A 12,500-nucleotide genomic window follows, 5' to 3' on the forward strand; every position below is an offset into this window, starting at 1 on the left:
TATATATCATACGTATATTATATGTAATATATATATATATATATATATATATATATATATATATATATATATATATATCATACGTATATTATATGTAATATATATATAAACATATATATATATATATATTATATACATAATTTATATATATATATATATGTATATATATATGTATATATATATGTATATATATACATAATAATATGCATATGTATATATATATATTTTTTTTTTTCCCAACAGCCATTCATTCCACTGCAGGACATAGGCCTCTCTCAGTTCACTACTGAGAAGTTATATGGCAGTGCCACCCTTGCTTGATTGCATGCCCTTCCTAATCAACCGCGGTATAAACAACATCCGGAAGGTGGTGCTCCACACATCTGTCCCTGGCTGAGCAAAGGCTGCGCCTTCCCGTCGCTGCCTCCTGAGTATACCTTATCACAGGAAGCAGCCACTTCGCATCTTCCACTCATGAGCCTGGTTTACCCAAGGAGCTCCTAGGTGACCTACATGTCCCCCTCGAGCAAGCCCAGGGACTCACCCCCTGTCGCGGTCTAATAAACCTGACCCTCCAGCCTGCGGAAGCAAGCGCCGCCCAAGATGTAGCCGCTGAATAAAAGGGGGACATTCTTCATACCTCGGCAGAAGCAGCTCAGCTTGCATCCACTCACCTTGTAGCGAATAAAGCCAAAAGCCAAGGCCACTTTCATTATCCGCCTTAAGTCCATTTCTCGTGTCGCTCACACGCGGTTCGGCGCGCTAACACTTGTATCACGGCGGTGACTTTCCCTACGACACCTGCGTTTGACTTCTTAAGCCGATATGTCGTTTTCTCTGGCTCGAGCAAGCAGTCAGAGCGCAGGCATTTTTACGACCGCCGCGACGGGAAATTGAACTCGAGACCACGAGGGTCGGAGTCCAGTGCTCTAACCACTGGGCTATTGCGGCAGTTTATATATATATATATATATATATATATATATATATATATATATATATATATATATATATATATATATATATATAGCTGACCAGCCATGGCATCACTTGTAGATTCCCATTTGGGATGCAATCAGGAGCCATAAAATAAGCAAAGAAAAGGCTCTTCCCAAGTTTTTTCTTTGCTTGCAGTTCCATCTAACTAGGAATGCTACATCTACCGATTGTTCAGTATGACTAAACTTCCGCCAGACATATTCTGCATCTACCGCCTTTCTGCAGACACCACTGCCCTGCTGCCAGCAGCTTCACCTTAGTTGTAGTCATTATTGGTTGTTCTCAGCTCACGATCATATCTACAACACTCACTCACTTCCATATCCAGGTTTGATTTACCCAAATTATACAAATACACGCAAGTGCGCACACAAATGGCCCACATGTGAGTGTATGCGCATTTGTGCATATTTGCGTGGATTTGCATAATTTGGGGTATCATATATAATTATAAATCTATATATATATATATATATATATATATATATATATATATATATATATATATATTACACACACACGCACAACGCACACGCACACTCAGATGCAGATACATTTAGTCTAACACTAACTGCAACAATATCTTTATTAACATCCTCATCATTACAGAGTCATGGGTCATGCAGTGCAGCATCAAATTTGAACTTCCCATTTTCTTCAGCAGCAAAAAAAAAAAAAAAGAAAAAGAAAAAAAAAAAGATAATTTTTGAAAGATCAGGAAAAAACAATAAAAGACTACATCCACTTTTTTATCATTACATATATTTTTTTCCAAAACAGAAAATGCTAACATTAGTATATAATAACCCTCGGCCAAGAGGCACTCCGGAATGCCTAGCCTTTCTTGCCCTTGCCCCCAGTCTTATCCATGCGCCGGCCCTTGCCCAGCCCCAACCCTCCCGTCTCCTGCTTGGCCTTGATCTTGGTGATCTTCTGTTTCCGGCTCTCGTGAATACCCATGCCCAGCTTGGATGCCCGGTGGTCCGACCTGGTCCTGTGGCGTCCTCCTGCCTTGGACCTGCGCAGCTGTTTCTTGCCTCCCTTCTTGGAGAGGTCGGCCCTGGAAGATGAAAGGGTTTGGGGGTTAGCGCTGGTCATCTTGGAATCTGATTTTAGAGGCCTAGACTTTTTTCTGTGTTATTGTGTGTGTGTGTCAGTTTGTGTGTTATTGTGTGTCATTGTGTGTCACTATGTGTCACTGTGTGATATTGTGGAACCAGGGTAGTTAGGTTCTGCTAACCAATAAATAATACTGATGAAATTATGAACAGCTAATGGGGAGGGGGGGGGGAGGGGGGGGGGGAGAGAGAGAGAGAGAGAGAGAGAGAGAGAGAGAGAGAGAGAGAGAGAGAGAGAGAGAGAGAGAGAGAGAGAGAGAGAGAGAGAGAGAGAGAGAGAGAGAGAGAGAGACAGAGAGAGAGAGAATGCAAAACCTCACACAAAAAAAATGACTACACCAGGTCCTCCATGGATATAAAAAATAAAATTAATGTTATATATTCATGTAAAAGACCTTGGGATTGTACCTGATTTCCAGAATCCTTGAATTTGCGAGAAAATGTGTTTTTCTTACTAATACTGACATCGTTATCATTCTTATTGATATTATGATTATCAAATTGTTATTAAAATATTAATAACATTAAAGACAATAAAAAAAATAGAAATGAAGCTTTCAAAAAATCAAGGAAAAGGGTTAACTGGCAAGATAGGTAATAACTGACTCCTTGGTAACTAAGAACTTGTCGAGTCATCTATGTGTAAAGACAACATATGAACTTTTATTACTGTGGGCATGGCTTTGTACTCCTGCCACACGCACTAATTGGGGTAGATGATGAAAGGGAGTGGGAAGGGTGAGAGAACAAATTAATTAATATACAAATAAATATGTAAAGAGAAAAAAGTCAGGAGCAGTGAATAGGGAATCAATAAGTACTGAAAATAGTAAAGTGCATATAAACGATATGAACTACAAATGGAGAACCAAACTCACTCAATGTTTTCTTCTCTGATCTGCTTGTGTACGGCTGTAGACAGATTAAGCTCATTCTTCTCCACCTTCTTCAAGACCTCCAAATAGCGTTTCTTCTCCGCACGGCCGTCACCTGTGGTCTGCTCGTGCCTTCGCTTCTTGCCGAGGCCTTTAGGCACTTGTTCGTTGGGCAATGTCGGCTGGAATTTGCCCCTTGATGCCGTCGCAAATCGGGAGTGATGCATGGCCACACCCAACTGAAAATTTTTTGGTCAGTAGCAATCATTATCAGTTCTCTTTCCAAAATTGTATGTTGAAAACCAAAATCAATTGTCTGAGAACTCTTTTTGCAATTAGGTTATCCTCCTTAAATTCTATATTGTCAGAGATGTTTCTTCCTACTGTAAAAATAGTTCTTTATTTTCAACAATGTCACACTCGAACGCAAAGGTTACAACATTATCTATTTAAAAGATTTACCATTACACAAAACAAAACAAACAAACAATAAAGGCTTCACAAAGCTACTTACATCTTTACTAGTAGCAAGGTCATTCCCAGTGACCCCCACATTGGGTACTTTCAATTTCCTCGACTTGGCAATATTGCGGAGCCGCTGGTACTCGTTCTTGGCTACGCGCTCCCTCTTGAGCTCCTTCTCCTTGGCGAACATGTCCTCGTAGGGGTCCACATTGCCTGGCACCTCCTTCACCCAGTTCTTCTCCTTCTCCGCCTGCACCTTCTTCATACCAAACCGGGGCACCCATCTCTGAGAGGAGAGGAGGATTAGGGTTTGGATACTGAACATGCTAAGTCAATTTGCAAAAGAGAGCATTCTCTAACCCCAAAAGGCTGTGAAAATTCAAAGTTTTCCTTGTGCATAGGATGGGCAAAAAAGCATTATATATGTGTCAAAGATTTGGACTTGTCTCACCACACAAAAAATAGGTGATGGATTAGCTTCCCTCTTCAAGTCATTAAACTTAATGCCTCCCTTCCTCCCTCCCTCCCTCTCTTCGGTGACATCATTATGTGAAACAACATTTCACCCTTTATATTCAAGGGCTCAATGAATATAAAGATCTAAAAAATCTTTCCTATTCCATAATGCTCATGAATATATTAGCAATAGATGCTTTGATGTAATCATTTCATCAATTATTTAGTTTTATCAATGCTAATAATTTAGCTATTAGCAACTTCATTTCTCTTATATATGGTTCAAGAGAAATTTCTTTCAATAAATTTGGTGTGAAGTCATTTAAATACCCAAAAACTACATATGAACCACTCTCTCCACTGACTGGATGAAGATGGGAAATATTATCTTTAAAAAGGGATAAATCATCTTGTCTCCACCACCCTAGAAATTGCTCCTCCTTGGCACAGACCATCGGCACCTACCTTTAAGATGTGATCCCAGACCTTCTTGTCTTTCTTCCTCTTCGTTAACCCTTTGTCTCGTGCAAACTGTTCCCACTTGGTTAGCGCTTTCTCCTTGGGTACGGGCTTTTCACGTGGAAGGCTGGTTGTGGGGATGAAGGATTCGTTTGAATACACACACCAAAAATTATATGTATTCTCAGGAAAAATGGTTTCCTAAAATTTAAAATGAATCCAAACAAATAGCTACACAACCCTTCTATTCACTGGCACATTTTTTTGTCACACCACAAAATTTAAGGATATTCCTTAAAAATTATAGTATGACAACATATTTCAGTATGTCAAGCACCTATAATGAAACTACCTGAGAAAGATAATCTCCCCAGATGAAGCGATCACCCAATATAAAACCAGTTCTAAGTGATTTTGGGAAATTTTGAATGGTTTTCCATACAAGTGCATAAGAAGATACAAATACACCTTTGCAAATAACCTTACATTGTGGTGGGTTTGGGAAGACTGACAAAAACTGCATTGTCTTCTGTGTGTGATGGAAGGTCCCAGACTTTGTTCATAAGAGCCTGGACACCATCTCGGGCCAGACTTTGAAGATAATCAGGTCTTGTGTCTGGGTTACTGCAAAAGAATGAAGACATATAATCATATAAACATTTACACACACTAGCACATATGCATTCACCTATTAGCAGAGCATCAATGACCTATGTAGATCCTTTATTTCTTTGACCAAAAATGAAACTTGAATGAAACCACATGAATACAAAAGATACAACACAATAACTATTCATATCTTTCATGAATGGTGAACGAGTTGTAGACATCATGTAAAGTATAACTTATATTGGGCCTTTAGACTGTCTGTCAACCTTGTATTACAAATAACAGCAACAGCAAATTTTGAGTAGATTTTAACTACCAGTATAATTGTGAGGACAAAGTAATGTTTTAAAAGCCAATGCAAATGTCTTCTAGAACATATTTATAGAATTTTTTTTGTTTCACACTGCCATCCGACTCGTCAGTTATCAATCCTTGTTTCAATTGATCACATTGTATTATGTGTGTTTCTCTGTTATTTTCCATTGCAGATAATATAAATGAGAGTACTTGTAACAGTTTACAAAGTGATTACACCCCTCTGAGTCCCTATTACTCCAGTCACTCCTGAGGATCTGCAAAAATTGTTGTATGAACCAAAATCCTTCCTAACTTGGGGGCTTCAACTCTACACCTGCATCCGATAATTATATTTCTCTACCAGGGACTCTGCCCTGAGGCCCAAACCCAATTGCCATATTTCTCTTCAGCGAAGAGTTTGTCCAGTGATTCCATAAAATTTGGTCAAAGGTTTTGGCAAAGTCTAACAAAATAACATCCCCCTGTTTAATGTCCCATCTGTCTAAGAGTCTGGAAATGTCATGATGAGTGACAATGAGTTCGTGGATGCTATTGTGTTAGACTTGAGAGTTTTATGGAATCATTGAACAACTCTTTCTTGGATCACAGCTTTTCTTTCTAACAGGACTCAGCACATTCTTCTTATTAGTACTACATCCAACTATTCCTGTCTCTGTCTCTCGTCTTAGGCCCTCTCCTTTTCCTACTTTACATAAATGACCTCTCACTATCCACTCCTAATTCTACAATTAAAATTTTTGCTAATGACAGCCTCATCTATAGACTCATTAAGACATCTGATGACTGACCTAGACTTCCCTTGACCAATGGGAAGCTACATGGCAAATTAACTTTTGGGCAGATAAATGTAAAATCATAAATTTCACATGTTCCCAAACACCTATAAAATTCCCATATTCAATTCACTCACACAGTTACCCAACACACCATCACACAAATACCTAGGAATCCCACTACAAACCAACTTGAATTTAACAAATGCATAGACAACAAACAACTAACAGAACACTGGGTTTCTTAAGGAGGAACCTACACAGCTGTACACAAAGCTGTAAACACACTATTATCACTTGTCCACCCAACACTGGAGTAGTGTGTAGTAGTGTGTGACCCACACATACAACAAATATTAGTAAGTTAGAAAAGATTAATGCCTCAACAACCAGGTTCTTTACAAACAATTACACTAAAACTTCTGGCATTACAACACTTATCAAACAACAACTACAACACTTGAACGCCCTCACTATATGTAGACAAGCACAAATGAACATCCATGTTCAAAATTACAAATGATGAAACGGACATAAATAAACAAGATTACTTACACCACACAAACACAACCAATACACACAACACTCATGACCAGAAATACATAAAATACCACACAAATACAGATTCTTACCAATACACATACTTGCCACTCACTATTCATTACTGGAACAGGCTCCCACATAATACACAAAAACAAAGGAGACACATTTTACCAACTTACACCGGTAGACCTAAGAAAACATTCATGAAATACCTAAGCTTAGCTACCCTCACCCCCCCCCCCCCAGCAACCCTCATCCCATGTTAGCATGCTATGCGTTACTGCTTAACGCATAGCAATAATGCTTCATTATTAAGACTGAGACGAATTTCCAAAACCAGGGTACCATGCAAACCCAAAAATCCCGACCTAACTTATCCTATCATCTATTTATTCCCTTGATAGGGGGGGGGGGGCACTCTGTATCCCTCTTCTGTTAGCACCTTGTGTCAACTAATAGAAAATACAACATTAAAGAGGCTGTGTGAGGGCGTTGTGGTCTTTGTCTCTGAGCTGTGATATGCAGTGGATATTTTCAACTTGTGGTAAATAAGAGGCTGGAGCAGTTGGATCTGTGTTGTCTCCTATTCTATTATTGTATACTGTGTAAGATGGTGCTATCCATTTCCCTCTATCTCTGTGTGTCATTTTCAGTAACATTAACCAGCATATCTAAGGAAAAAAAAAAAAAAATCAATACCATATTGCACCATTGCAATCAATTTCTACCAGATGATACTTCCTCGATACAACATAAACCTACATAAACACCCCAAAAACAAACAACAAAAACAGAACAAGTGGCGCAAAAAATACCCAAAAAATATATAATAAACAGAACAATTTGCTAAAAGAGAAAACAGAACAGAAAAAAAAAGGACGAAACCCGGACTCACTAGACAGCCTCCTCGTCGATCGTGTTCTTATCCGTCACCAATAAATTCCCGACATCGAATTCCAACTCTATTTCTCTGTTAACTTCTATCGATTTTAATTCCTGGCTCGCTTTGGTGATGATTTCCTTGACTTTGGAGAGCCGAGCGAGCTGGTCTTCCGTCGCAGCCATGTTTGTGTTGTTTACATCGGCCACGTGAGAACGAGTGAAGGGCGAGATGCGCAGGAGTTTTTTTTGTTTATATTCATCTATCATATTTGTGTTTTTTATGTGTATATTACATGGGAAATATATGTTGAATATCTTTATTTATTATAGATGTTATGTGAAGGGGTTGTAGGTGATTTTTGTCGGGAAGAGAAAGAAGTGAAGTGTTAGAGTGCGCAGGTGTTTTATACATATATTCCAGTAGGTAGGTTTTCTATGTATATTCAATATGTGTTTTTATTAATTAGTTTTTATCTTTGTAGGGATACTAGATTATAAATATTCTAATAGATCGTAAAATTATGACTTTATTCGCGCGCGTGTTATTTTTTAAATGTTTATATCGTCAGTTATCTCTTTAATTTTTCATCAAATTTAAGTGACTTTCACATATATAATTTCTGACGTTACGTAGCGTAATATTTAGTGTGAGCGACCGGAAGAAACAAGCAAAATTATGATATAGATAATTATTATCATTAGGTCTATTATTATTACCATTGCTACTATTATCAATAATAACATTATTATTATATTTATTATTATTACTATGGTTATTGTTCTTATCAATAAAAGTAGTAGATGTAGTAGTATATAGTACTATCGTTTTTATTATGACTCTCTTTAAACCCGTGACTACGACGCCCCACTTAATGGCTTTCCATTAAGTGATATATATATATATATGTATATAGATGTATATATATGTATATATATATAAATATATATATATGTGTGTGTGTGTGTGTGTGTGTGTGTGCGTGTGTGTGTGTGTATGTGTGTGTGTGTGTGTGTGTGTGTGTGTGTGTGTGTGTGTGTTTGTGTGTGTGTGTGTGTGTTCGTACGTACGTATATATGTATGTATGTATGTATGTGTGTAAGTATGTATGTATGTATGTATGTATGTATGTATGTTGTATGTTGTATGTTGTATGTTGTATGTATGTATGTATGTATGTATGTATGTTGTATGATGTATGTATGTATGCATGTGTATATGTATGTATGTATGTATGTATGTATGTATGTATGTATGTATGTATGTTGTATGATGTATGTATGTATGTATGTATGTATGTATGTATGTAGGTATGTATGTATGTATGTATGTATGTATGTATGTATGTATGTATGTATGTATGTATGTATGTATGTATGTATGTATGTATGTATGTATGTATGTATGCATGTCTGTCTGTCTGTCTGTCGGTCTGTCTGAACAAGGTCAATATAGACCTTGGATCCAGTGCTTGGGCATTGCCAGTTGCCACATAGGTATCGGGGGCAGATCAACCAAGTAGTTGTACTTTGTGCGCTCGGCGAGGGACTTTTCAATGCCAGACCAACCGATCATCACAGCCATCGTATTCTGGCATGACATGGTTAACTAACTGGCACCATTTCTAGCTACTCCACCTATCAAGGAACCATTCCGAGAACTATACTACTCAAGACACCAGCAGGCAAGCAGCTATGCTGGGATGAACAACTGAAGTAGAGATTCCATTATGCGCAGGCCACCCTCTGCCATTTGGCCATAACATGACAGATCTCGACCTGCAGCAGTTGTGACTGATTGGTCCATTGAAAGAATAGGGCTCGTAGATTTCTTGTGCACTTACATTTCATCAAATGCTCAATTTTGCTGCTGGGGTATGGATGGTGACTGGCGTTTGGCTCTTTACGGCAACCGCGACCTAAGCACGACAGAAGCAGGGTATTCAGCAACTGAAGGGGAAGCCCTGGCGGTAGCGTGATGTAAGCGCAAGGCTCGGCTGTTTCTCCTAGTGCCCTAACCTCATTGCTATGACAGACCATCGCCCATTGGTTTGGCAGCTTAGAGATAGGTGAATCTGTGGTGAATCCAAGGCTGGTTCCTTCAATTTAGATTCGCACTTAAATACAATAGAGCATACTCCTTGCTCTCAAGGGATGCCAGATGAGGACGCCATGGACCAAGGTTACATTGTAGTTGCGGTGTGTGCAGTGGCAGCACTTGATTAGGAATGCAGCTTCATCATGGGCAAAGATACAGTGGCCAGAGCAGCTAATCGACAAGGTGCAATTGGAAGATTGGCACCCACATAAATCTGGAGAAGCATCCTGCTGTGAGGATCAGCTGGCGGCGGTTGGAGATCTTGTCACCTACTCTTTCGGTACGCTTGGTAATTCCTGCCTCCTTCCGACACAGAATGGCTTCCAATCTCCACGCAGGGCACCAAGGGCTTGACTCCTTATATTGAGCCAGGCATGGAGGGTGACCTCCAACACCATCGCAACCAGGATTGTGAGATGCACGCCCCTTCCCTTCCTTCGGAAGCATTAATCATCACCCATTGCTAGACTACTCCATCCAGCAGGTAGTCGCTGACATGTTCCAGCTTGAGGGCAACACTTATCTGGCCTATGCTAATAGAGTTTACATTCTTTCTGAAAGATGCTAGCTCAGGAAAGCTCATCACCTGCTTAAGGAATTACTTCACAAGGTGGGGAACGCCGGAACAAATATCCAATGCCTAGAGGGCCACTCTCCTCAGAGCACGAGGAGTTGGGGTGCGACCCTCCTTGGCACACTTCCTCCTGTCAAACAGCAGGGCTGATGCAGCCACCAAAGCTACCAACAGGCTCATCAGGAATAACACCAGTTCTGGGGGCAGTCTAAATAACGACTTGGTGTCAGAAGCTCTCCTTCGATACCTAAAAACAGAGGTTCTCAAAGAGGGTGTCCTGACCACCAGAGGGATGATGAAGTGATTTTGAGGGGTGGCGAGATTCTCTATCTCTCCTCTTCCTCCCACTACCTATCCTAACGCGTCTATTATTTATCAGCGGTAGTCGCCTTGCCCGATAATGCATCATAAAGCCATGTTGTGGAGAGAGAGAGAGAGAGAGAGAGAGAGAGAGAGAGAGAGAGAGAGAGAGAGAGAGAGAGAGAGAGAGAGAGAGAGAGAGAGAGAGAGAGAGAGAGGGAGAGGGGGGGGGGGGAGATGCACACAAGCTATTTTTTGTAATCTTATCCTTTACCTTTATCCTTAAGTATTCCGTGAAGCATTTATTGGATGAAAAAGATCTAGCTGGCCTCCTTTCACATGGATACTGAAGCTTAAGTTTTTAGATTAGTAGGCACACAGATTTTCATAGGATATGTAACATACCCCTGATAGTTACATTAAATTAAAGTTTGGAAACCACTGTTCTAAAACATTCATCTTAATGACAAGAGGAGCTGATGGGTGGGGCATGGAGTAAGTGGTTGGAATTTGCAGGTTTACAGGAAAATGTGCTTTTATATTATTTTCCTTCTTCCATGAATATTAGATGCACTTTGCAACTATGCAGGCTGCAAGGAACAAACTTGGTTGATATATCTAACAAGGCTACCCCAACTCAGTGCTATACCCTTCACATGTCAGCCAAAAGAGCATTTTTATTATCAAAAGCAGGATGTCTTCAGATTTATTGTGTTTAATGCAAAAGAAAATAATTGGAACATCGTTGGAAAATGGAGACCAGCCATCCCAGTATTTATAAAATCAGTATTGTAGATTAATAACAATACATATATCCTTGTGGAGGGTTTCTGCAGAACGAGTTCCAGACAAAACAATGAATGGAACAAACGAAAATTTCACCATCTCAATTGTGCATTTCTGCTCTCTTCCTTGGTTTGGTTTGTTTTAACTTTTTATTTTATCATTAATTCTGTATTCTTGTATTTATAAATTTTATTTCCCTTTTTTCTTCTTTAAATAAATCATCAGACTGGATTTTCGAAATAAAAGAACCACACATTTGTAATGTCTTTATTGATATGTTGTTACAATACATACTGTAACCTGCTGTTATCACAGAAAAAAACTATATGATTTATATTACTCTTCTTTGGTAAAATCAATGAAAAATAACATGGCACCTCCATGATGTCACTGACTAATGGAATGATAAGTTTAATACAGCTAAATAGTATATATGATTTTTTATACTCTTGTGTTACTGTTATAATAATTACTTACAATACATCTATTATTATTTTTACAAATTCACAATTACTGGCACAACCATATAATGAAAACAGAAAGTTCACCATCATTCATTTCCTGAAAATTGAAGCTGCATAAAACCACCATATTCATCTTGTACAATGGTCTTTAAAGTCACACTTTTCTTAAGCATAAACTAACCATGTAATCAATATATTTCACATTTCTAAAATAAGCACTGGAAGTAAGGAATCTTATTTTTAATACCTATAAAAATAAAACTGTTAAGTGAAATTATGGTTTGACAGCATTGTTTCACTCAAAGTCAAATATATCCTAAGATTTATTACCCATTGTCACCTATTCAACCATGTCACATACATGAGTAAGCTCATACAAATACCACGGTAAAGTATAATTAAACTAAAATATACCAGTTTATATATATCAATCACAAGGCCTTCTTGTATTTCTTCTTGATAGGAATGGCAAAAGCAGATTTATTTAAATCCTTCTTTAACCATCATTCCCCTCTTCCTTCATAACTATCAATAACTTATTCCAAAAACTGTTACTTATTAAATCACTTTTCTTAAGCAATGCAATGAGGAGTGTAAATAAAGTTGTATATTGAAACAAACTTACCAAATGCAAGGCCACTTCAGTGAGCAATCACGGACCATGGACACCAATTTCAACTTACTGCGTATATGACATCTAAAATAGTTTGTAAAATTAAATAAGCTTAATAATTCATGCGAGGAAAATAGGTCTCAGCTGACTTTACCTTCTAAGATTAAAAAT

General features: G+C 38.5%; 2 protein-coding genes across 6 annotated transcripts in view; both read right to left on the reverse strand.

The window, feature by feature from the left end:
- Positions 1-1,741: 1,741 nt before the first annotated feature.
- LOC125041359 (ribosome biogenesis regulatory protein homolog) lies at positions 1,742-7,717 on the reverse strand. The gene is made up of 6 exons (XM_047636239.1): positions 7,511-7,717; positions 4,859-4,996; positions 4,379-4,499; positions 3,507-3,743; positions 2,996-3,231; positions 1,742-2,059 (listed from the first exon to the last, which is right to left on the reverse strand). The coding sequence occupies exons 1-6, from the start codon at positions 7,678-7,680 to the stop codon at positions 1,834-1,836; spliced, it is 1,128 nt and encodes a 375-aa protein (XP_047492195.1). The 5' UTR covers positions 7,681-7,717; the 3' UTR covers positions 1,742-1,833.
- A 3,788-nt stretch (positions 7,718-11,505) lies between these two features.
- LOC125041338 (sorting nexin-14-like) overlaps positions 11,506-12,500 on the reverse strand; it is a 24,229-nt gene continuing 23,234 nt past the window's right edge. For all 5 annotated transcript variants that reach the window (XM_047636204.1, XM_047636206.1, XM_047636203.1 and 2 more), the window contains one exon: positions 11,506-12,500. This exon is cut by the window's right edge and continues 982 nt beyond it. The gene's annotated coding sequence lies outside the window, so the exon portion shown is untranslated.

This window comes from Penaeus chinensis, chromosome 30, assembly GCF_019202785.1.
Source record: "Penaeus chinensis breed Huanghai No. 1 chromosome 30, ASM1920278v2, whole genome shotgun sequence".
Classification (NCBI taxonomy): domain Eukaryota; kingdom Metazoa; phylum Arthropoda; class Malacostraca; order Decapoda; family Penaeidae; genus Penaeus; species Penaeus chinensis.

Coding starts and splice junctions, on each gene's coding strand:
- LOC125041359 (XM_047636239.1), bottom strand. CDS start 7,680: ATGGCTGCGACGGAAGACCAGCTCGCTCGGCTCTCCAAAGTCAAGGAA. Junction 4,997..7,510: donor ATCGACGAGGAGGCTGTCTA/GTGAGTCCGGGT, acceptor ATTCTTTTGCAG/TAACCCAGACACAAGACCTG. Junction 2,060..2,995: donor ATCAGAGAAGAAAACATTGA/GTGAGTTTGGTT, acceptor TTCATCTTCCAG/GGCCGACCTCTCCAAGAAGG.